The sequence below is a fragment of the Centruroides sculpturatus genome, unplaced genomic scaffold (genome assembly GCF_000671375.1).
Source record: "Centruroides sculpturatus isolate CEXI.00-Female unplaced genomic scaffold, Cexi_2.0 scaffold1515, whole genome shotgun sequence".
Classification (NCBI taxonomy): domain Eukaryota; kingdom Metazoa; phylum Arthropoda; class Arachnida; order Scorpiones; family Buthidae; genus Centruroides; species Centruroides sculpturatus.
In genome coordinates, this window is record NW_019385688.1 from 50,609 (window position 1) to 72,961 (window position 22,353).

Consider the following 22,353-nt stretch of genomic DNA (forward strand, 5'->3'; position numbering starts at 1 on the left):
AAGGATGAGTTTCTGCTGAAGATACACACGACTCCCATTATCTCCGCACCCCCTCGACCTTTAACCACCAAAATTTAACATTTATTCCTCAATACACAGACCTCCATGTAGAATCTCAGAAATTTTCAACAAACAGCACAGGAGTTACTAAGCTTCAAACAGGGTGAACGTAATCATGCATACCACACACGTACACAAGTTAACATCCATACATATATATATTAACCCAGAATTCTTTTGCATTTCTTGACTTTTCAAGGTCCCGAGTCCAAAAATGTAAAGATTTTGGGGCGCAATTTTTGACCGACGGTTATACTTTTCCTCTGTTATATATAACAGCCAGGAAAGTAAAAAGACCTTAATTATTATCATTAGTTTCTACCATTTTAAAAATTTTTCAATGGCCCCACACACACACACATATATTATATATATATATATATTTTTTAATACTTTCCGACTGCAGGAAATAAGAGATCCTCTTATGCAAACCCATTATGGTTTCGGTCAGGCTCATAATGAAGATATAGTTAATTACGTAATAAGAGAGAAGATATAGAATTTTTGGGGAAATGAATATTGGGTTCTTGAGTGAGAGTGAAAATTCTAACTTGTAGATCACGTGGAAACTTAATTCTTCCGAACTGAGAACACACGAAATCCATTTAAGTTTCTGAGTCTCCAAAGTGTGGGAATCAATAAGTAAAAAGTATTGTAGCATTAGTTTTGATTTTAGAATAAGGCATTAGGCACTACAGACTACTGTACATAATAGATGTTAATTTTAGTTATTTTACCTATTACTGACAAAGTCCTCTCGGAATTAGGTAAGTTACTATGGACAAGAATTGAAAAATGACTCCCTTACTCAGGGGCGGCCAACAGTTTTTGCCCCCGGGCCGAATTAGAAAGAAAACTTTTTTCACGGGTCGAACCAGAGGCTGCCCTAGGAAAATTTTGAGGTGGTGCGAGATCTCATTGTGGTGTCATCCCGTAGAGACTAAATTGTACATAGAGATTAAATGCATTTTTCACATTATCATGCATTATCAACATTCTACGCGGTACTTACAGAGATTTGTAATGGAGGGTTAACTCTAAACATACAGTGAGTTGTTGACCTTTTAATCGCGATTAAAAGATTAATCGCGGGCCGTATGTTGGCCATGCCTGCCCTAACTCGATCTGCTCGTAAAAAATTATTCAATTCAGGATCCCCAAAGTGGCAGAATATATTTTATTGTAAGACAATTTCTATATAGTGAATGGTCGAAGTTGTTACGGCATCAGACTACCGTCTCGGAGATACGGGATACGGAAAAAACTACCGAAATTTTTCGAGGGGTTCTCCTGAATTGAGGAACGGGACTGATATGATGAAAAAAAAAAAGCCCAGGAAGCGGAAAGATCAAAAGTAAATGAATAAACCGCACAATCAATAAAAAAAAAACATTTTTTATACTGAAAGGAAATCATGTAAATCGTTCCTTTTCGGCAAAAAATACATTAATTTCTAAATTTATCTAGCAAATAATTATAATAAATTTTAAATTCTATTTTAATTTAATTTAAAAATAAATTATATTCGTTTATGACACTAGAGGGAGAGAAGGCGACGAATGGTTGTCACGTGGTTTGTTTATTTGATCTATTCTCCCAGTCGTGATCAATCGAAATGGATGAAATTGATTATATGTCCGATAACTTATTGAGTAATTGCAGGTAACTTACTATTTTCGAAACTGAACTTTACGTTTGATAAAACTATACATTCTTACCATTATTTACAATTTGTACACGAGGCATCAAGTATTCTTTAAATAAAAAGATTGTTAGCGCTTGATTCATAGACTTCAAAGCACCTTAACCAACTTTTTCCACTTGAAAAAGTACAATACAGTTCGGTAAAATTGGAATACTGAACGAGGCGTTTTATTTATATTCTTATAGGTATAGTCTGTAGCTCTTATAATGTCCCAACCATCTCATTCAGAGCTGCATTCGTACAGTACATATTTTATGGCTCTTTACAAAACCATTCTGTTAGAATGAATGGTTTTGTAAAGAACCAAATTATCTGTATCAGAGTCTAACTCTGATACAGATAATTACAAATAAAATACACTTAAAAAAAAGTAAAATCACAACTTTTCTTCTTACGTTAAGAAGAAAACATGCAGAATTATCATCTATCAAGCAAAAGCAAACAAAATTTGATGCTTTTTCTTAAATTACATTATTCTGCAGATAATTCAGTATTAACTTTAAGTAAAACTTTAAAATTTTAACAATAAACTTTTAATTTCTTTTTTAAAAAATATTTAATACAAATATACTTTATTACAATGCTTCGAATATTATTACAATGAAAGGGTTATCATATGTGAAACGATTAATGCCTTATATATCTCCTAAAGTGCATTTTGGCCCAGCCCAGCCTAAAGTGCATAGTCATCATCGGTTGAACATCTTTTAAATATAAGGCAGAAGTTTTATTCTAAAAATTTATTTCAAGACTCACACATACAAAATGTAAAATTATAAAAATATTAACCATCAAAATGTTTGGAAACCATACACTTAGCTGTTGACAGCTGTACAATTGTACTGTGAACATCTTGACAGTATATTATTTATCATAGTGGGTTATCTAAAAGGGGTGTTGTTTTTCAGATGTTGCTGTCAAAGAGCATTATGACTTTAATACTTCTCATACTTCACTGAGCCCCAACTATCTCTTCCAAATGATTGTATACATTTGGTCAGTATACGGTACAGAGTCTGTATATGTATATTTGGGAAATAGTTGGGGCTCAGTGAAGTATGAGAAGTAATAAAGCTCTTTGACAGCAATATCTGTGAAACAACACTCCTTTTAGATAACCCACTATGTTGCATAATATATTGTCAAGATGTTCATAGTGCAATTGTAAAGCTGTCCACAGCTAAGTGTATGGTTTCCAAACATTTTGATGTTAATATTTTTATAATTTTATCATTTTGTATGTGCGAGTCTTGTAATAAATTCATTAAGATAAAATCTTTGCCTTATATTTAAAAGATGTTCACCTAACCAATGAGTGCCATTAACAACACGAGCCAAAATGCATTTTAGGAGATACATAAGGCATTAATCATTTCAGTATGTGATAACCCTTTTATTGTAATAACCTATACTATGCATGTGTAATAAAGTATATACGTATTAAATATTTAAGATTTTACTTGAAATTCATTTTATTATTTCCGTATATGAATTGAGAGTGAAACTTCATTAATCCAAATGATCTGTATTAGTTAGTTTGGATTATTAAGAATACATTGTGTCATTTAGATGAGACATTTAGATAAAGTAGAACTCAATTAAAAAATATTTTGAAATATTGATTACATCAAGAAAAATTAACTTTATTATTTTTATTTTTGTAGTGATGTTCGACCAGGTTTGATACATTCACAGTCTGTCAAACGGAAACATAAAATAGAACGGAAACAATTAGAAGCTAATAAGAAGAGTTTTACCAAACCATTGAAGAAATTAGAAGAAGAAAGAAGATTGGAAGGGTTAAATTCTGCATTAACTTCTAATAATAAAGGATTTGAATTGCTACAAAAAATGGGTTATAAACCAGGCATGGTAATTGGAAAAGAAGGTGGTTAATATATTAAAATTTTTTTTATCATTACTAACAATTTACTAAAATTTATCTTTGAGTAAATCAGTTATTACAATTAGAATCTCTTGCAGCATCATAAAAATTCCATATAATCTGCTAGTTTTAGTAAACTTTTGGAGTATACTCTACCAAGCACAATTATATTTTTTATATTTTATGCTAAAAATTTATTGCATTTAGTATATTAAATTTCCACAATTTCCTTTATTTATTGAATTGTTGGCATTTGCAAAAATTGCTGTTTTAAAGTAGTTTTAAAATTTATAAAGTCAATCAAATATGAAACAAGTAAAATGGCAAAACCGTATTTAGGACAAGACTATGTCTTGGAGACTCACTACTAAGCAGAATCACTTTGATGCTCAAAGTGGGTCTCATTCTCATTCTCCAATCTTCTTTGGTATTGCTGCTTTTGGGCATCATTGTTTGAACTTCACCGGCTATGACCATGAGGTCGTCCATGATTACAGTGACCATATTTTTTGGGGGAAAATAAAGGACATATCGAAGAAAATCAAAAAATACCTTATAAAATTCATAAGTTTATAACATTTATTACGAAAATAGTAGCATACAACAATGCATACATTAAAATTTTAAACAATCTGAATTATTACACATACACACATTGTAAAAATTTAAATAACATTAATTTTGATACTTTTCAGTAGAATTAATTTTTTTATAGCGCCGTTTCACGCTTTAAAGTCATAAAATTCCATACAGTTCATTTGAAAGTTGTATTTGACAGAAATACATGCTTCTAATGTGCTTACTTTTAAATGGGTTTTTTCATTCGTCCGCATATTATTCAGCAATGAAAATATTCGTTCAACGGGGGCATTAGATCCAGGAAGACAAAAAAAATTCTACGATTTTACAAACGTTTTTGAAAACAATTTCTTTTGCTGTAAAATGTTCAAAAATCTCAATCCACCTTTGATGGCAGGGCTGGTTATTCTGTCACCATTCGTCGATCTTTTCGTTTGTGACATATTTTTTTACACATGAAACTTCATCAAATAATTCACCGTCGAGTATATTTACGGACCAATGATTCGAAATAAAGATATAGCTTTCCTCTACCTTCGCCCACAAAGGGATTTCACATAATGTGACCCATTCAAACACCTCTATTTCAATAAAAAACATGTCCCAATCATTTAGATAATCTATGCACGTTTGATAAAATGTGTACACAACATCATTGAATTTTTTGGCTTGTATATTTTCTGATTTTTCTAATGCTAAGACCACTTTTCTAATAACAATAGGAAGAAACCCCTCATTTTTTCTTTCAACTAACTTTAGCTTTAATTAACAAGTGTATCATCCACCAACTAGAGAGTTAAAAAACTATCACAAAAATCCCCATAAGAGTGTCCATCCCCTGGTACTGTCAGTGGGCCGTTTGGTTGGCGACACACTGCACTACTGCGCTCTATGTAGCAATGCAACACTGATCGTGATGGCGTACACAAAACTAACTTGTTCAATATATTATTAAAATTTTTTTTTTTAAAACTTTGCGTCAACTTTACAAAATAAAGGACAAAATGCCTATTTTAGGAAATAAATAAAGTTAAAGGACAGAGCAGTGAAATAAAGGACTGTCCTCTTAAATAAAGGACGTATGGTCACTGTATCCATGATGCATTTTTGATGAAATTAACTTATCCAATTTCAAAATTTCTCTCCATTGCATGTTGGCCTGGATTGAATTTTTGTTGATGCATAATGAAAATTTCCCATTTTTGAAAAAAATAATTGTGGCTATTGTGTTGTCTGAAATTATTTTTTTATTTTGCACAAACAATATACAGTTTAACCCGATTATAATGTCATTGGATGTAACGACGGCCCTAATATAACGTCAAATTTATATCAGTTCCACGATTTTACTATACTAGATAATGTTAAAAAACCTACTTGTAACAACATAAAACCCTGTTTTAATATCATATTTGATGCACTCCCAAATTTACAAAATTAGATTACAAATTTTATTTAACAAAGAAAATACTACGTGTTCAGTCCTAGGATCACTTCCTAGTACGACTGTGGGTGGTATTCTCACCACCCGACTTTGGCTTGCCTGTTTGTAGAGAGAGTTGCCATTTTGTATTTTATTTTGAGTCAATTCTCAGTTACCTACAAGTCTGGTTTTTTTTATGCACGCATGATTTGGGTACCTAATACTCTGTGCCAAATTGCAACTCCTGACATATACTCCTTCATACCTGTGAGCTGGTAACACAGCAGGCAGTACGATTTTATAAACAAGACATAGTCTTGTCAAAAATAACATAATTAATAGTATAAATGTAAGTAATTAATCTTTTAATATTTTTTTATCATAAAATGGGGAGAATAATAATTTGTTTTGTTAAATGTTTTTTTTTCATTATTCTTATATCTAATTCTAAAGATTTTTACAATTTAATTTTGTTTTTAATACTTTTGTATATTAAATTATTAATGAACAGACTTTTGTTGTTTATTTCATAAAGTCTTTAAAACAGCTTAATTTCAAACATACATTATTTCCTGGCTTCTTGAAAAAAATATATGTCTTGATACAGTAGGGTCTTGATGGTTTGTCACTACCATTGTTAAGCCAAAGTACCCGTACTCAACCAGAACTCATAAAAATTACATATTTGAGTGATTCAGATCAAATGTGTGATGAGACACCACACAAATTGTACACACACCAAAAAGTCTAACATTGGCTTTCAATTTATCACATTTGTGAAGTGAAATGATTGCCAGTTCTGTATTGTACAGAACATCAATTATCTTAGTGATGATGACAGTAACATATTGCACTTACTCGTATCATAGGTAAAGCAATATTTTAATATAATATAATGGATGTATCATTATTTCTGTTTTCCACTGTGTATATATATATAGACGATGGAAATTCAACTATCGAAATTTGAAGTATATATACATACATACATACATACATACATACATACATACATACATACACTGTATACTTCAAATTTCAATAGTTTTAGCTTGTCTCATTCTCAATTAGCTTGAACTATCAAGACTACTGTATGTGCTTTATACACTCAAACAAAATCACTGATTTAAAATGCCAGAATTCAAAGATTTATTAAATTATAACAATCAATCCAATATTGGAATGATGAACATTCCAAAAACATTGATCTTGTATTTTATGCCTTCTTGAAAATGTGAGGGTTTGAATAAAATGATTAGTTGTAATGTATGGAGGCGTCACATTCCTACAATCAAACATCCTAATTTATTATTTTCACAAGATAATTTATATTCTGAGATAATCATTTAAAATAAATATCAGGGAATATCACAAAATCTTTATAATTTATCCATACACATTTCTATAGGATTTTATATACTATTTTTAGTTTCTCCCATGTAAAAATATTACATATATAGAACATGATAAACATTCAATAAGTACAGCTTTTAAATTTAAAATATTTTTTTGTGTTTTGATGTGTTTCACTAAAATTTATTAATAATTTATCAATGACTTTTATTTATATTAAGTAAAAATTATGTATGATCATCTCATATTTTATAAGTTGCTTCTTCTCATGTTATAGTTACTCTGTAAATAATTTAAAAAAACAATTTAATTATACTATTGAATTAATTTTAAATTTACAGGAAGAAAAGATGCAAGTATTCATCTTCAAGAACCAATCAAAGTAAATATTAAATCTGATAGAGGAGGACTTGGAAGAGAAACAGAAATTAAAGAAAAGATGGAAAAACAAAAAGAAATGCTTTCAAAACGAAAAATTATAAGAGAAAAAGAAGTTGTTGCTTTACAGCAAAATTATCAACAATATATTCGTAATAAACGCTCGACAAAATTAATGCAGAGAGATTTATGTGAAAGTCAAAGGATATGTGAACAGCTTGATAAAGAAAATGTAAGTTTTGAAATATATTGATAATTTTTATTGTAATTTTAACATTAATTTACAGAAATTATTTCAGCTTTTCTGTTAGTCTTCTTGATCTCTTTTCAGTTCAAAATAGTTTTATCACATTTTATAAAAATTGTTTTTACTCTATAACTTTGATATGCAAGGATATCGTTTTGATGCACAATGTTTTTACTTGACATTTTGCTCCCTTCCATATGCATACACACATTGAAAGACTTGTAATTTTTAATCATCCCAACATATTTTCTTTACTCTTTAACAGTATTTAATGAAAAAGGCAAAAAAAAAAAAAAAAGTTCTAGCTGTATGACATTTGCATATTCTCACCTTGGCTGCTTGGGTTTTCTTTTGATACTCTTACATCCCAAAGACATTAATATTAGATTAATTGGCATGTAAATTTTTCTAGCATAAGTGAGTGCACCTTCAATGAAATGGTGTTCTGACCAGAGTTGGTTTCTGCCTTGAGCCAAACTTTCTGAGATAGGCTATTTCAGTTCAGATTTTCAGGTTGTAGGTACCTGTACCTAAGTAGATTGGAAAACAAATAAAGAAATGAATACAAATTTTTGTAAAATAAAAATTTGTAAAGTATACAATAATCAAACAAATGGACAACAATAATAAATGATGCAGTACAAAAGTCATCAGAGTTAAGCCTTTCTCCCCATACCACTTACTATCATGACTGCCAATAACTCACTGATTCACAAAAAATTGGGTAAATTATTGTCATATATTTAAGAAAGATTAATGAATACAAGTAATATCTTTAATATTAGAAGTGTTTTGGTTTTGATTTAGAAGTTAGGAAATATTTTTGTGACCAGAAATAAGCCATAGGAACTTAACTCTTGTTTAAATCAGTTAGTCTAGGGTAACATTAGTTTTGTTATATGTTGTTTCACTTAGTTGGTTTCTAAGAATCTATCAATGATATTAAATGAGGATTTAGACTGTTCATCTGTAGATGACATATTAGCAATGCAGTTTCATATTAAGTAAGAATCACAAGTTTGAATCTCACCATGACTCAACATAATTAAATCAACAATAGCCTGATAAATTTGATAATTTTTGACAATCATTTTATACATATTCATGAAGATATTGTCATATCTAATAAAAATATTATTTTCTTATAATTATGATAGTTAAATGTCATCTGCAGAAAATTTTCTAGAGAGGGACAAAGCTTTGAGACAAATAGTTACATCAATAAATTTTTATTTAATTTTTTTTGAGGTATCTCATAAGTAGATTATAGAATACATTATTGCCTCAAGGAGTCCTATAGTTAGAGGTGTAAGGTTAACTTAATCACTTTTACAATTATAATTTGTGAAATGTTTTAGTTTATCCCAAGGGAGGACAGATGCCCTCCTCTGAAGACACTCATGGTCAATGATCTTTGAATTGATTTAAATTTAGCTGTTGGTAGACAGTAACAGATCAACAAAATAAGATTGAAATTAGAAAACTACACTTATAGTATAAAAATAAGAAAATACTCAATGATGAATCTGAATTCAATGTTTGACTTAAGAATATTATTTGTAGCCTATAATTCTTGACAAATTTGAAATACCTGATTGAACATTATACAGTATTGGTTGCATTGCATTACTAAAATACAAAAATAATAAACAATGATGCTATTATAATCTTAAAATTTTAATATCAAAAGTTAATAATCATTTTTTAAATACTGTAATACCGGTACATAGGATATTCAAGAACCATCTGAAGAATGGTTTTGGCCTCCACAGAAAACAGATACTGAAGAGGAAGAAAGTGAAAGTGAAGAGGAAGAAGAAGATGATGATGATGATATTTTAGAGGTATGATATATTTTTTAAAATCAGTCTATAAATTAGGAAGGTCTCATTCAGATTATTAATATTTATATAATGATTCATTTTATTTAATTTCTCTAAATGTCTTCCAACTGGTTAATGAGAGCAGAATTGAAGAATTTCATTGACTTTTAGATTAGTTATTTTTATCTTCATGTCATAAAGCAATATAATTGCTCTGTGAAAGTCTTTCCCCAATCAATGTAGTGAAACAATAGATTTGAAAGTTAAATATAGACTTTAAATTATTATGTATAATTTTTTTATATGTAACAAAATTGGAAACAAATTTTAATTATGATCTATTGATAAAAATATGTCTGGCTATGAGGATTATTATTAGTGTGTCAGTAGATTCTTCAATGGCAGAATTTGGCTCAGTTTGACTTTAGATCATTTTAGCTTTCGTGGGTATCTTGAGGAAATCAGAATTTTTCATGTGCCTTTCCTGTATTAACTGATTACAATAAAAGTCAGATTATCCATAATGGATAAAACCGAGACTAGTTATTCAACTCTAAGAATGATTACCACATGGTTGATGTATTAAAAGTTTTTGTGCACAAATCCTTTGCACCAAAAGGAGGCTATACTCTGAGGGATTCAAGTCATGATATCAGGAATTTTTTATGAGTAGTCTCTCCCAGATATCAGATCCTTCAGCATGCATTTGACTGATATCATCATAGATATATTAAAAGTTTTTAAGAATTGAAATGACTGGCATTTGCTCAGCAATTTTTCTTTTTATGTCAGATGAAATTTTTTTACTTTCTTATTTAATGCACAAGTACAATTATTTACATCAAGTGTTATATGTACTATACATGTATGATGTGTATGTTGTATATATGTTATATATGTAGAACATATCATAGTTCTCATGCAAGCTGTTAGAATAGTTAATTGCAAAGAATAAATTTCAGTACAAAGATAAACTTTGAAGAACAAAATTTTCTTGAACAGAATTTCATTTAAAACAATTAAAACATTTAAAATTTAATCACTATTTCAATAATAAAGAATAGTTTGATATGTTTATTGTACTGTAGAAACACACATTAGAGTAAGCAAAGAAGTTAAAGAAACTTCCAACGTATGTATAGTGTATTATTAAAACTCATTTTTGAAAACAAATTGTTGACAATTTGTAACTTATTTTTTTAATTATCTAATTATATAATACATTTAATTAATATGCATCAATGTCCTTAATTTAAACAAATTATTCTTTCAATCACCATAACAGGAATGTTTTAAAATTGATATTGTAATTGGAATGAACTATTGGAGGAAAACTAGAATAGAAAGAAAGAATATCAAAATAGTATGAATTTTATAAGTTATTATTGTAGGCATAAAAATTTTAAAAATATTGTCGGTAAATTATGTTTGTTTATTGTTTGAATTTTATTTATTTAGAANCTGGGTCCTCGTCCCGGGAAGTGGAAACGCCAATTTTAAAGATTAAAAGACTTTAAATTGGCGGCCGAAGGGGCTCTGGTAATTACAATTTGCACTCATTACACAGAATTGCTGGTATTCGCTGCAATACTCGATTTGTGATGACAGCCGAATCCGGATCTTCGAGACTTTACTGTAATTAAAACAAATATGAAAACTATTAAGAAATTACACGTGTACGTAACAAAAATAAGAAATGGTTTGATAAACTGTTATAAGTGTCGATCAGCTTTTTATTTTATACAAAATATAAAATTAAGAGAAATTCAGTTTATTTGCATATACATAGTGGCATCGATTATCCGACTCAATTGGGGACTCAGGTTGGTCGGATAACTGAAAAAAAAGAAAAAAAAAAAATACATTATTAGTATAGTACCGGTATATTAGTATATCGCTATTAACCAACTTCGCATCGAATTTTAATCGATGTTAAGCCTAACAAATTTTTCTAAAAATAATAATCGTCGCTATCGTATTGTTAAAAATTACTTTTAAATTATTTTATTGCTCTCAAAACAAACAACCACACATAATTAGAAAATTAAGTCTCGTTTAAATACTGGCCGCCCTTTAATGATCGAGCCGTGTTGCCAGCTAAAACACGCAAAAATTTAACAAAAATAATATTAAAGTAGCCAAGACATAGCCAAATATTGTAGTGCCACATCGCTAGCGGACATTTGAAATTTGCCAACTAGAACGGTCGGTTAACCGATGTGACGGTTAATCGGGGGTCGGATAATCGATGCTCTACTGTATTTTACATGAGTACAATTTTTAAAAAGGCATGGTTTTCATGTGGATAGATAAATGGAAAATATCACTATTTTATATTAAGCACAAATTTCATATTTAATTTAACATCAAAATCACTTAAGATAACTCGATTACTCGTAGTCAATCTCTGCGGCAAAGGCTTGGTTATTACACGAGAACTTTATCCATTGTGTTTTCGAAGTGTCAGTCAGCATGCACAGTTAAAATTTTGATAACGACTCAAGCAGTTGGTAGGCTGGCCGAGCGGTCTAAGGCGCTGGTTTAAGGCACCAGTCTCTTCGGAGGCGTGGGTTCGAACCCCTGCCAGTTAATACGTTGTTTTGCGTCGATGTATGCAAATCAAATCGTCGATTCGTACAAAACTGAACAAACAATAGAGAGGTTGCGGCCGACGTTTTTAACGCGAAAGCGTGTACGTCGGACGTTCAGCGCCGCCTTCCTGTAAGCCTAGAAGTTTGACAATGCTGTTTGGAACGTCAGTAGAATCATGCTCGACGTTCTAAACGCCATTGTCAAACTTCTAGGCTTACAGGAAGGCGGCGCTGAACGTCCGACGTACACGTTTTCGCGTTAAAAACGTCAGCCACCTCTTTATTGACATTGCTACGTTTGCTAAATGCGTTTATTGTAATCGATTCGCGCTTAGAATTTAAGGTTATCGGAGAGATTTCTGAAGCAAATGCGAGTTTTGTACGTTACGGCGGAAAACCGAAATAACAGAATCGTTTGCAGACTAACTGTTTCTGCGCGCTTTGCATCAGCGTTTGTTAAACATGACCGTGAAAAAGAGCAAAAGTTATAGTACAAGTAAGGTGGAGGATAAAAAGAAAGTTTTGCGTTTCAAGATTGCGCAAAAACTCATTGGTAGGGCCTCCGAAGAGACTGGTGCCTANAAGGCGACGAATGGTTGTCACGTGGTTTGTTTATTTGATCTATTCTCCCAGTCGTGATCAATCGAAATGGATGAAATTGATTATATGTCCGATAACTTATTGAGTAATTGCAGGTAACTTACTATTTTCGAAACTGAACTTTACGTTTGATAAAACTATACATTCTTACCATTATTTACAATTTGTACACGAGGCATCAAGTATTCTTTAAATAAAAAGATTGTTAGCGCTTGATTCATAGACTTCAAAGCACCTTAACCAACTTTTTCCACTTAAAAAAGTACAATACAGTTCGGTAAAATTGGAGTACTGAACGAGGCGTTTTATTTAGATTCTTATAGGTATAGTCTGTAGCTCTTATAATGTCTCAACCATCTCATTCAGAGCTGCATTCGTACAGTACATACTTTATGGCTCTTTACAAAACCATTCTTTTAGAATGAATGGTTTTGTAAAGAACCAAATTATCTGTATCAGAGTCTAACTCTGATACAGATAATTACAAATAAAATACACTTAAAAAAAAGTAAAATCACAACTTTTCTTCTTACGTTAAGAAGAAAACATGCAGAATTATCATCTATCAAGCAAAAGCAAACAAAATTTGATGCTTTTTCTTAAATTACATTATTCTGCAGATAATTCAGTATTAACTTTAAGTAAAACTTTAAAATTTTAACAATAAACTTTTAATCCCTTTTTTAAAAAATATTTAATACAAATATACTTTATTACAATGCTTCGAATATTATTACAATGAAAGGGTTATCATATGTGAAACGATTAATGCCTTATATATCTCCTAAAGTGCATTTTGGCCCAGCCCAGCCTAAAGTGCATAGTCATCATCGGTTGAACATCTTTTAAATATAAGGCAGAAGTNGTTTCTGCGCGCTTTGCATCAGCGTTTGTTAAACATGACCGTGAAAAAGAGCAAAAGTTATAGTACAAGTAAGGTGGAGGATAAAAAGAAAGTTTTGCGTTTCAAGATTGCGCAAAAACTCATTGGTAGGGCCTCCGAAGAGACTGGTGCCTAAAACCAGCGCCTTAGACCGCTCGGCCACCCTACCGGTCGATCGCGTTTGACAAATACCGCATCAATTAAGAAGAAGGCAAGAAGATTTCGGCCTTTCTCTTAAAACCCGGTGCGTGCCTACGGCAGCAGACAACAGTGAACAACGTGAGGCTAAACAGGCCAACAACACTAGCTCATAANCGTATGTATAGTGTATTATTAAAACTCATTTTTGAAAACAAATTGTTGACAATTTGTAACTTATTTTTTTAATTATCTAATTATATAATACATTTAATTAATATGCATCAATGTCCTTAATTTAAACAAATTATTCTTTCAATCACCATAACGGTGTATTTCTATTAATAGGACTTATCACACTGGTGTATAAGATTACAGCAACACAGTCACACAGATTAAAATTGTTTTATTTACAATTACCTGGATACATACAAATTGTGTTTCGGACTTGTTTGTCCCTCTTCAGCAGGTATTTAACAAACAAATTCTAAATAAATAAAATTCAAACAATAAACAAACATAATTTACCGACAATATTTTAAAAATTTTTATGCCTACAATAATAACATAAAATTCATACTATTTTGATATTCTTTCTTTCTATTCTAGTTTTCCTCCAATAGTTCATTCTAATTACAATTAATATCAATTTTAAAACATTCCTGTATTAAAACCAATAATTGTTTCATTAAACTCTGACATTTTACATTAAACATTAACATTTCACATTAAAATGTCATTAAAAACATTAAAATGTCAGAGTTTAATTAAACAATTATTGGTTTTAATACAGGAATGTTTTAAAATTGATATTAATTGTAATTGGAATGAACTATTGGAGGAAAACTAGAATAGAAAGAAAGAATATCAAAATAGTATGAATTTTATAAGTTGCTATTGTAGGCATAAAAATTTTTAAAATATTGTCGGTAAATTATGTTTCTTTATTGTTTGAATTTTATTTATTTAGAATTTGTTTGTTAAATACCTGTTGAAGAGGGACAAACAAGTCCAAAACGCAATTTGTATGTATCCAGGTAATTGTAAATAAAACAATTTTAACCTATGTGACTGTGTTGCTGTAATCTTATACACCAGTGTGATAAGTCCTATTAATAGAAATACACTGTTATGGTGATTGAAAGAATATAATACATTTGTTTGAAGATACAGAATTTTTTTTTTTTTTTTTTTTTAATTGATGAATTGAATATTCTTTTAATTTTTTCCAGCCCTCTGATAAGTTGCTAATTCTTACATCATATTTAAGAAAAACTTATTATTATTGCATTTGGTGTGGAACTAGATTTAATGGTAAGTTTCTTTTTAACTTTAATTTTCTAAAAATTTAAATGAATAAATTAATTTTGTTGCATTGTTTTAGATCAAGATGATATTAAACAGAATTGTCCAGGAAGTACACAAGAAGATCATAATTAAATGTCAATTGTTTGTATATATATTTAATGTAAATATGTGTGTTATTAAAAGTTATTTAAATGATTTTTATAAGTAAAAACTTCAATTTTAACATTTTAAACATTTTTACAATAAACTTCTAACAATATAATTAATCTTAATTTAAACACTGTATATAAATTTTATTTAATATTTGATGTACAGTACAGTGGGTGATTAGTTAATAAACAGTTCGGACTGCAAACAAATCAGACAACGAACACTTCCAAGAAAGATTTTTATGTTCAGACAACAGACACCTGACAGAAGCAACATTGTGTTTAAGATTTGTAAAACTATATTTTAATAGCATCTATACATGGTTTATGGAATGAGACTTTCACAGTTGTTTACATAACATTTTTTGCACTAGTTAATTTCTGTTCTCTGAATTTTTGTAAATGCTTTTATGAAGCTTAAAAAAGTGGAGTGTCAAGAACTGTGTTCACTATAGAAACTAAACAAGATATAATAGCCAAAGTAGAGAGTGGACAGATGTCTGATGTTGTAGACAGATGACTTCAAAAGATCTACAGTAGATACAATCTTAGCTAAGAAAGATAAAATCGAAAGGAGTAATGAAAATCATATCTGTGAAACAAAGATGTGCCATCCATAAAAAAATGGATATTGCTTTTAGTTTGTTATTATATGTAAATAAATATAGTAAGAAAGTATATACAGTGGTACCTGAACGCCCCAGCATACGAAATTTTCAGAATACAACATGAAATTTGAACATATTTTTGCTCCACGATACGAACAAAAATTCACCATACGATGTTACATTTGTTCGCAGCACCATTTTTTATTCACTTCTGTTCATCGTTCTCAGTCCCGTGTTTGCTTTGTCACGGAAGGATCTCGCTCAATAAAGGAAATCTTGAGGTATTATCAGAAAGTGACTGATTTTATTAAAAAGAAACATCCCGAAAAGGTTCACACTGGCTGTATTGCTACTTGGAGTAACGACATTTGCCTAAGTCATTTTAGAAACATTTTAAAAAGTAGGCAAAGCCAAACCTCTTTGGATAGATATTTTACCAAGCGACTTCTATCCAGTGAAAGTGCTGGTGGAAGTGAAGGAAAAAAAGCAAAAAGCAGTGAATAAAAATTAAAACAAAAAAATATAAAACAACACTAATTTTTTTTTATCTTTTCTAAGTTATTTTTAACTTATTGTTACATTATGTTATGTAAGTTAAGTTTTAGTATCATTTTCCTTCTCCCTCTCTTCCACCACCATCGTCTATCCTCAAAAATAAAGTGCAAATAAAACTACATTTTTTTTAATCAATTATTATTCTATTATGGTTATTTATACATTTACAACTACAAAATGCATTTTTCAGTGTTTTCCTTACTATAGTTATTTTTTTTTTTTAATGTACTACTTAGCTTTAATTTGAGTGTGTTTTTCATGTTGGAACGAATTATTTGGTTTTACATGTAATCGTATGGGGAAAAATGATTCACCTTACGATATTTTCATGATACGATCTCAGTTTCGGAACGGATTAATTTTGAATCCTGAGTGTAACTTTTTATTTATTTTTTAGGATCTCCAAAATGAATTAATCAAATTTCACAAAAATCTATGGTAAATTGATAATCAGTTAGCGAACATGGTCTTGGAATGGATTATGTTCGTTAACTGATCATCCACAATTGTATTAAAATTGTAATAATTTTAACTCAAATGAAAGTTTCTGGAAAAGAATCAGTTATGATCATTGTTGAATATGTAATTTTAAAAGATTTTACCAAGAAATGTTATAAATTATCAGTTAGCATATAAAAGTATAACTTAGTGGACATTAGACAGATGAATAGATGAATGAAACTTTATTTTGCCTTTGATGTTAGTAGTCTTATAGATGAAATGACTGGATCAGATAAGAGGTTGATGAAGAGGATATATATATACAGTATATATTATTCACTTGCCTGTTTACTTTTCTACAAATTTTCTTACAAAATCTTTGCTAATCTTTATTCCTTGCCTCCCAAGCTTCTTTGCTCCTTCACTCAACATCCCAATGTGAGTAATGCAACTTTGACCACATTACATCCATAGACAAGGATTCTGTACACAGATGGAGGCATTAGGTACCTTAAATAGTTTTGTACATTTTAGCCAAGCTGTTTCTAGAACAAATTTTTCACAGAAACACCACATGAAAAATACAGAGAATGATGTGACATCTCTTATTAATTCTTATGATACTCCTGTGGTTTTTGATGACTTTGCTGAAGAGTTGTTAGTGAATCAACAAACTGCATTTCCATTATTAGTCATGCTGTGTCCTTGTTTTACAATATTGATAAGAAGCCCTGTACTTGATTCTTTATCTTTTATTTACATGCCAACTCTTCACATTTAGTTAACTTACATGCAGTAGCAACTCAAAAAATCTGAAAAGCATGCAGTGTAAACAAACCATACTCAACTGCACCTAACATTTTATCTATATTAATGTCTTTATGTAGTCTTCCGTAGGGATTACAATTGTGACACCTCTACACTGGATAAATTATATATTTAAACAAAATATTTCAATTTTAGTTAGAAAATCAGAGAAGGGACAATTGTAACTAAATAATTTTATATTATTTGCACAATTAAACACAAAAAGTTCCTGAAGCTTTTAACATCAAATGGTAAACAAAAATGCTGAGTTGATGCTAAAGTCTCTGGAATATTTAAAATTGTTCTCCAATGGATGGCATCCAAGTTTCTTGTAGGGTAAGTAAACTAAGAATATTGAGGTATACAATGCTAAGTGAAAAGATACTATGTGTGACATATTTAAAATGTTGGTATTGTCAAGTTCACCAATTCTTTATTATGACCAAATTGACACATTTGCATTTTATGATTATCAATTTGGGATAAAAGTAGTTGAATCTTATCACTGTATGATGCAATTGTGTGGCAAGAACGTCATCTCCAAGTCTACAATCTATGATTGGTCCAGTAAATATGAAGTTAAAGATAAGCCAGCTTGGGAAAGCCTTCCATCCTATTGGATATTGAACTGTGGAAGCTAACTCACAAAAAATGAAGAGGCACTTCGTTATGGCTAGTCCATTAAAGTTCTTAAAGCACAAAAGGTAGTGGAAGGATGTTGGTCAAGTAGCACAGGCCCTGCCAAAATTCAGAATTGCATAAGTGCAAGGTTATATAGTATACTTGAAGGGATGTTTGCAAACCATTCCATTGGAAGATGCTTCCAAAGAATACCACTTTAACTTAAATCTACTGCACTCACTGCAACATTTGGCTGATGCTATCTACACTAATCAACCACAGATGTACTTGTACAGTACATTCAGTGCTTTTTTCATGATAGTACAAGATCATACATGTCACAGTTTATTCAGCAGATCATCTTTGCTGGGAGGTTCTTCCTTATCTCCTGTATAGCCCAGACATAGTACTCCGACTACCATCTCTTCCACTCCATATAATACTTGTGAATGACATGGAGGTGGAAACTGTACTTGCAGAGTTCTTGGATTCAAAAAAGCTTGTTTTATTTATCAGGAATCCATGACCTGCTCAATCAATGGAAGAATGTGTTTGAATGCAATGACAATTTTCTTGAATAAACTATTTTTTGTTTTTGAAATAAATGATTCTGATTAATAATTAATATATTTAATATAAGGAAAGGAAACATTTAAAATTAATATTCATTCTGTTTGTTTAAAAAATCAATTTTCCAAAATTTTCACTTACTTCTTGTATGGAAGAAATAAAAACATTCTGTTTAAGCATTAATGTTTAAACATTTAAATAAGGAATATAAAGACAACATTAAGGAAAACAAAACATTATGTTACATATACAGTATATATAAAAATGAACTAATTATTTGTATATACTGTACAGTTGACCCCCATAACACTGTTAATTTTTTCTTTTTATATAAATTCCATGTTGTACAAGTCACTTAGATTTAACAAATTCGTGTGCCGTGCTGTGAACGGCTCACATATTTGTAAAATCTAAATGACTCATACAACACGGAATTTATATAAAATGGAAAAATCAACAGTGTTATGGGGGTCAACTGTATAATTACAATGAGAGTCTAGGTCTGACTATTAGGAAAACTGCTCAGGTGACTAGTCTTTCTTTTTTACTGAGTAGAGTAAGAAAATAGCATAGATGACAATTGCCAAGAACTGCTCATAAGCAAAATGTAGCAAATACACTGAGATGAAAAACAGTTTTTTAATAATGTTAAAAAACTTGTAACCTTTAAAAAAGTAACTGATGAATCAAAGTTTGGGAGTTATGAAAGTTTGATATATAAAGTAGTTTACTATTTAAGTAATTATCTATGACAGCATTTGTAAAATATAGGTCTTATGCTGTGGAAGTGATTGTGTAAACTGTAAATAAATCTTACTTTCACTCATCCAGTCATTTTCTTGACAATATCTGCTGCCCTTTACATTCAATTTGATCATTCCATTTATCTTTACTTTTCCAACACTTTTCGTTTGCTTCCAAAACTCATCAGATGCATTTTACCATCCAGTCTACCCATCAGATGCATTTTACGATCTTCAAGCATCTCTCTTAATGTTTTCACAGCTTCATGTTTCCTTGACTTTCACTCTTCTATAGATGCAACACCGAATATTCCACAAGCCTCCTTTTCAAAACGACGGTCACGAAGAGATCCATTTGTGCGTAGAGTTGCGAGTAAATTCCCACGAAGCTAGTAATCCGGGGAGTAAAGACCTGCAGCAGCAATGAGGAAATGGTGAAGTCTGGTGGCCATGTTTGGGTATTTGGCTTTGAAGAGATATTCTGCCAAATGCCCAACTGCACGTTCTTTTTTCTGACCATACCGGGGAACTTTCACCCGAACCTCACGCCACGTCCTTTTGACCACATTGGTATGACCACCCATCTCGGGATCGAGAAAGCTATAAGTGTAACTATCCATCAAGCAACAGAAGGCTTCGTTTCGAAGACAATTATACACCTGCCAGCAATCTCCCACAACTGTCGTCCCGGGAAGCACCCACTCCTTCAGGGCCGTGACCAAGGTAGCGGCACTACACTTTTCCAACGGTACCAGAAAAGTGCATCCAGTCTCCCTCTCGATGCCTCCAAAGAACCACCGACCAGTTATCCTTCCCCTACCGTACATAAGCCATCCAAATTTTGCTACGTCTACTTCCACGACCCGGCCTTCTCCTCCAAGCTTTTCGGACGTTGACAGCACACTGTAGACAAGTACTTCTCTGCAGGAGACATACAAATCCGTGATGGTCTTGGAGGAAAGGTCGAGAAATTGTTCTAGATGACACTGTCTTGGAGGTGGCATGGTTAGCAAGGCAAGAATAAATCGCCATAGAGTAATCAGCTGGAGATAAGTCCTTTCGAAAAATGTGCCCGACCAAATCGTTTTACTCCATCCACATACCACAGGACGTTTTTTTACCCTCCGGATTTGCTTCCCGCAGTGGAACCGACCTCTGTCCTCTGCGCGTAGAGGATTGCCACACCGACCGCAATTGGTATGATCACGCCAAATGCCGTGGCGTAACAATTCCTCTTTAACGCGATCGTTAGAGAAGGCTCCTGCGTCATAGAAATTATACTCGCAACCCGAACAGACGTCACTCGAGACTGCCATTGTCTTCGAACTCCTCTTGACTGTGTAATTATTAACAGCTCATACATTAAGCATTTCTTCTTCATTTTTTACTAAAGAGACATTTTTGACAGACATATCTAAATTACATAGAATTCTTTGGGGGCGATCCGTTTAAAAAGTACTGTAGAACAAATCATCGCGGAACTATTTATCCAGTCGCCATTGTTTAAGATTGTTTTCGTAGCGGAATAGCACGTTAAACGGCGGACGGGTATAAAGCGCATCACGTGACCTAGTTTGCGTCACTTTGTCACGTGGATTCGTGAAAACGACGCTTTTCTCATCCACGTGATATCGCTTACGTTTTTCTGAGAACGATTATAATTTGCGGAATTTTTTTTATATAAAACTCATCACTACCCTCAAAATTAAGATTTTGCCATTCGATAATAATTAATATAAAAAGTTATAAGTAGAGGTTTCTTCTTCCAATAGTGAGACTAGTAATGTTTATCACGTTTTTATTAATTATCCACAATTAACAGAGACTAAGTTTAAGTTCACTTTATTCCGCCTATTTAACAATGCATTTCGGATTGGTAATTTTCCCATCCCTCTTCGGGTTCGCGGCTTCGATGTCTGAAGTTGTTGTCTACAGCATAACGAACAAAAGGTTAGTTTGTCTTAATATACTTTTGTTATTCGGGATGATGCATTTAGTGCACAATTTGTACACATCCTAATGGTGCATTTTCTACATATCAGTCTCTTTCACTTAACAAGTGTAGCCCCTGAGCGAGCATTAGTTCTAAATTATCTTGTCTTGTATCAGCTAGTTGGCATGAGATTCTAGAATCTAGGCTATATCGCCCCGTAGTAAGATGTGACGTAATTGTCATGTAATAGTAGTAGTATGCGTTTATGATGGTCGTTACGCAGGGAATAATGCCTTCCGGGAACTTCTTTTAATTAAGGATAACTGGCCCCTATTCGGGCATTACAGACGTGAAGAAAACCCGGAAGACTTCACGTGGCTAGGCGCGAACCCACCACCGAACTCCCAGTGTTCAGGGAACGGAACCGCTTGACCATTGGTAGGCCAGTTCTAAATTATGCCGTTACGGCGAACAGCGCCAATGGCGAGACTCGATTTGCGGTATTTTCCTTTCATAGTTACAAATTACGAATGCTTTATTCGTACTTTGTATTAATTAAAAATGAAAATTCTTTAACTGCTTTTATTAATTTTAATTAATTTAATAAGTGTGCTAAAACACTAAAATAATTATATACAGAATCCATAACAAAAGTAAAAATTGGAAAAAAATATCAGAAGGACTTTTGGAATCAAAAGGACTAAACCAATTTATCATTAAAAGTAAACGTGATAACAGGAGAAAGGTTTTATGAGAATTATTCTTAATTTAAAATATCAGCGCTAGAAATATATACAGTGGTGCCTCAGTGCACGAACTACTCCCAACTCGAATAATTCGATATTCGAATGCACGTTAAAAAAATACAATGCTCGATAATTGACTGCATGCTCGGCACTCGACCGAAAAATACGACCTGCTCAAACAAATATTTTTATTTTAACTTTAATTTT

General features: G+C 31.5%; 2 protein-coding genes across 2 annotated transcripts; one reads left to right on the forward strand and one right to left on the reverse strand.

Moving 5' to 3' along the window:
- Positions 1–1,612: 1,612 nt before the first annotated feature.
- Positions 1,613–15,172, forward strand: LOC111641214 (G patch domain-containing protein 11-like). The gene is made up of 6 exons (XM_023387348.1): positions 1,613–1,722; positions 3,430–3,653; positions 7,347–7,615; positions 9,361–9,474; positions 14,898–14,979; positions 15,050–15,172. Exons 1-6 carry the CDS (start codon positions 1,676–1,678, stop codon positions 15,103–15,105), a joined length of 792 nt encoding a protein of 263 aa, XP_023243116.1. The 5' UTR covers positions 1,613–1,675; the 3' UTR covers positions 15,106–15,172.
- On the reverse strand, positions 7,631–21,737 carry LOC111641213. Its single transcript, XM_023387347.1, has 2 exons — positions 19,542–21,737; positions 7,631–8,160 (listed from the first exon to the last, which is right to left on the reverse strand). The coding sequence occupies exon 1, from the start codon at positions 20,781–20,783 to the stop codon at positions 19,857–19,859; it is 927 nt and encodes a 308-aa protein (XP_023243115.1). The 5' UTR covers positions 20,784–21,737; the 3' UTR covers positions 7,631–8,160; positions 19,542–19,856.
- Positions 21,738–22,353: the final 616 nt, after the last annotated feature.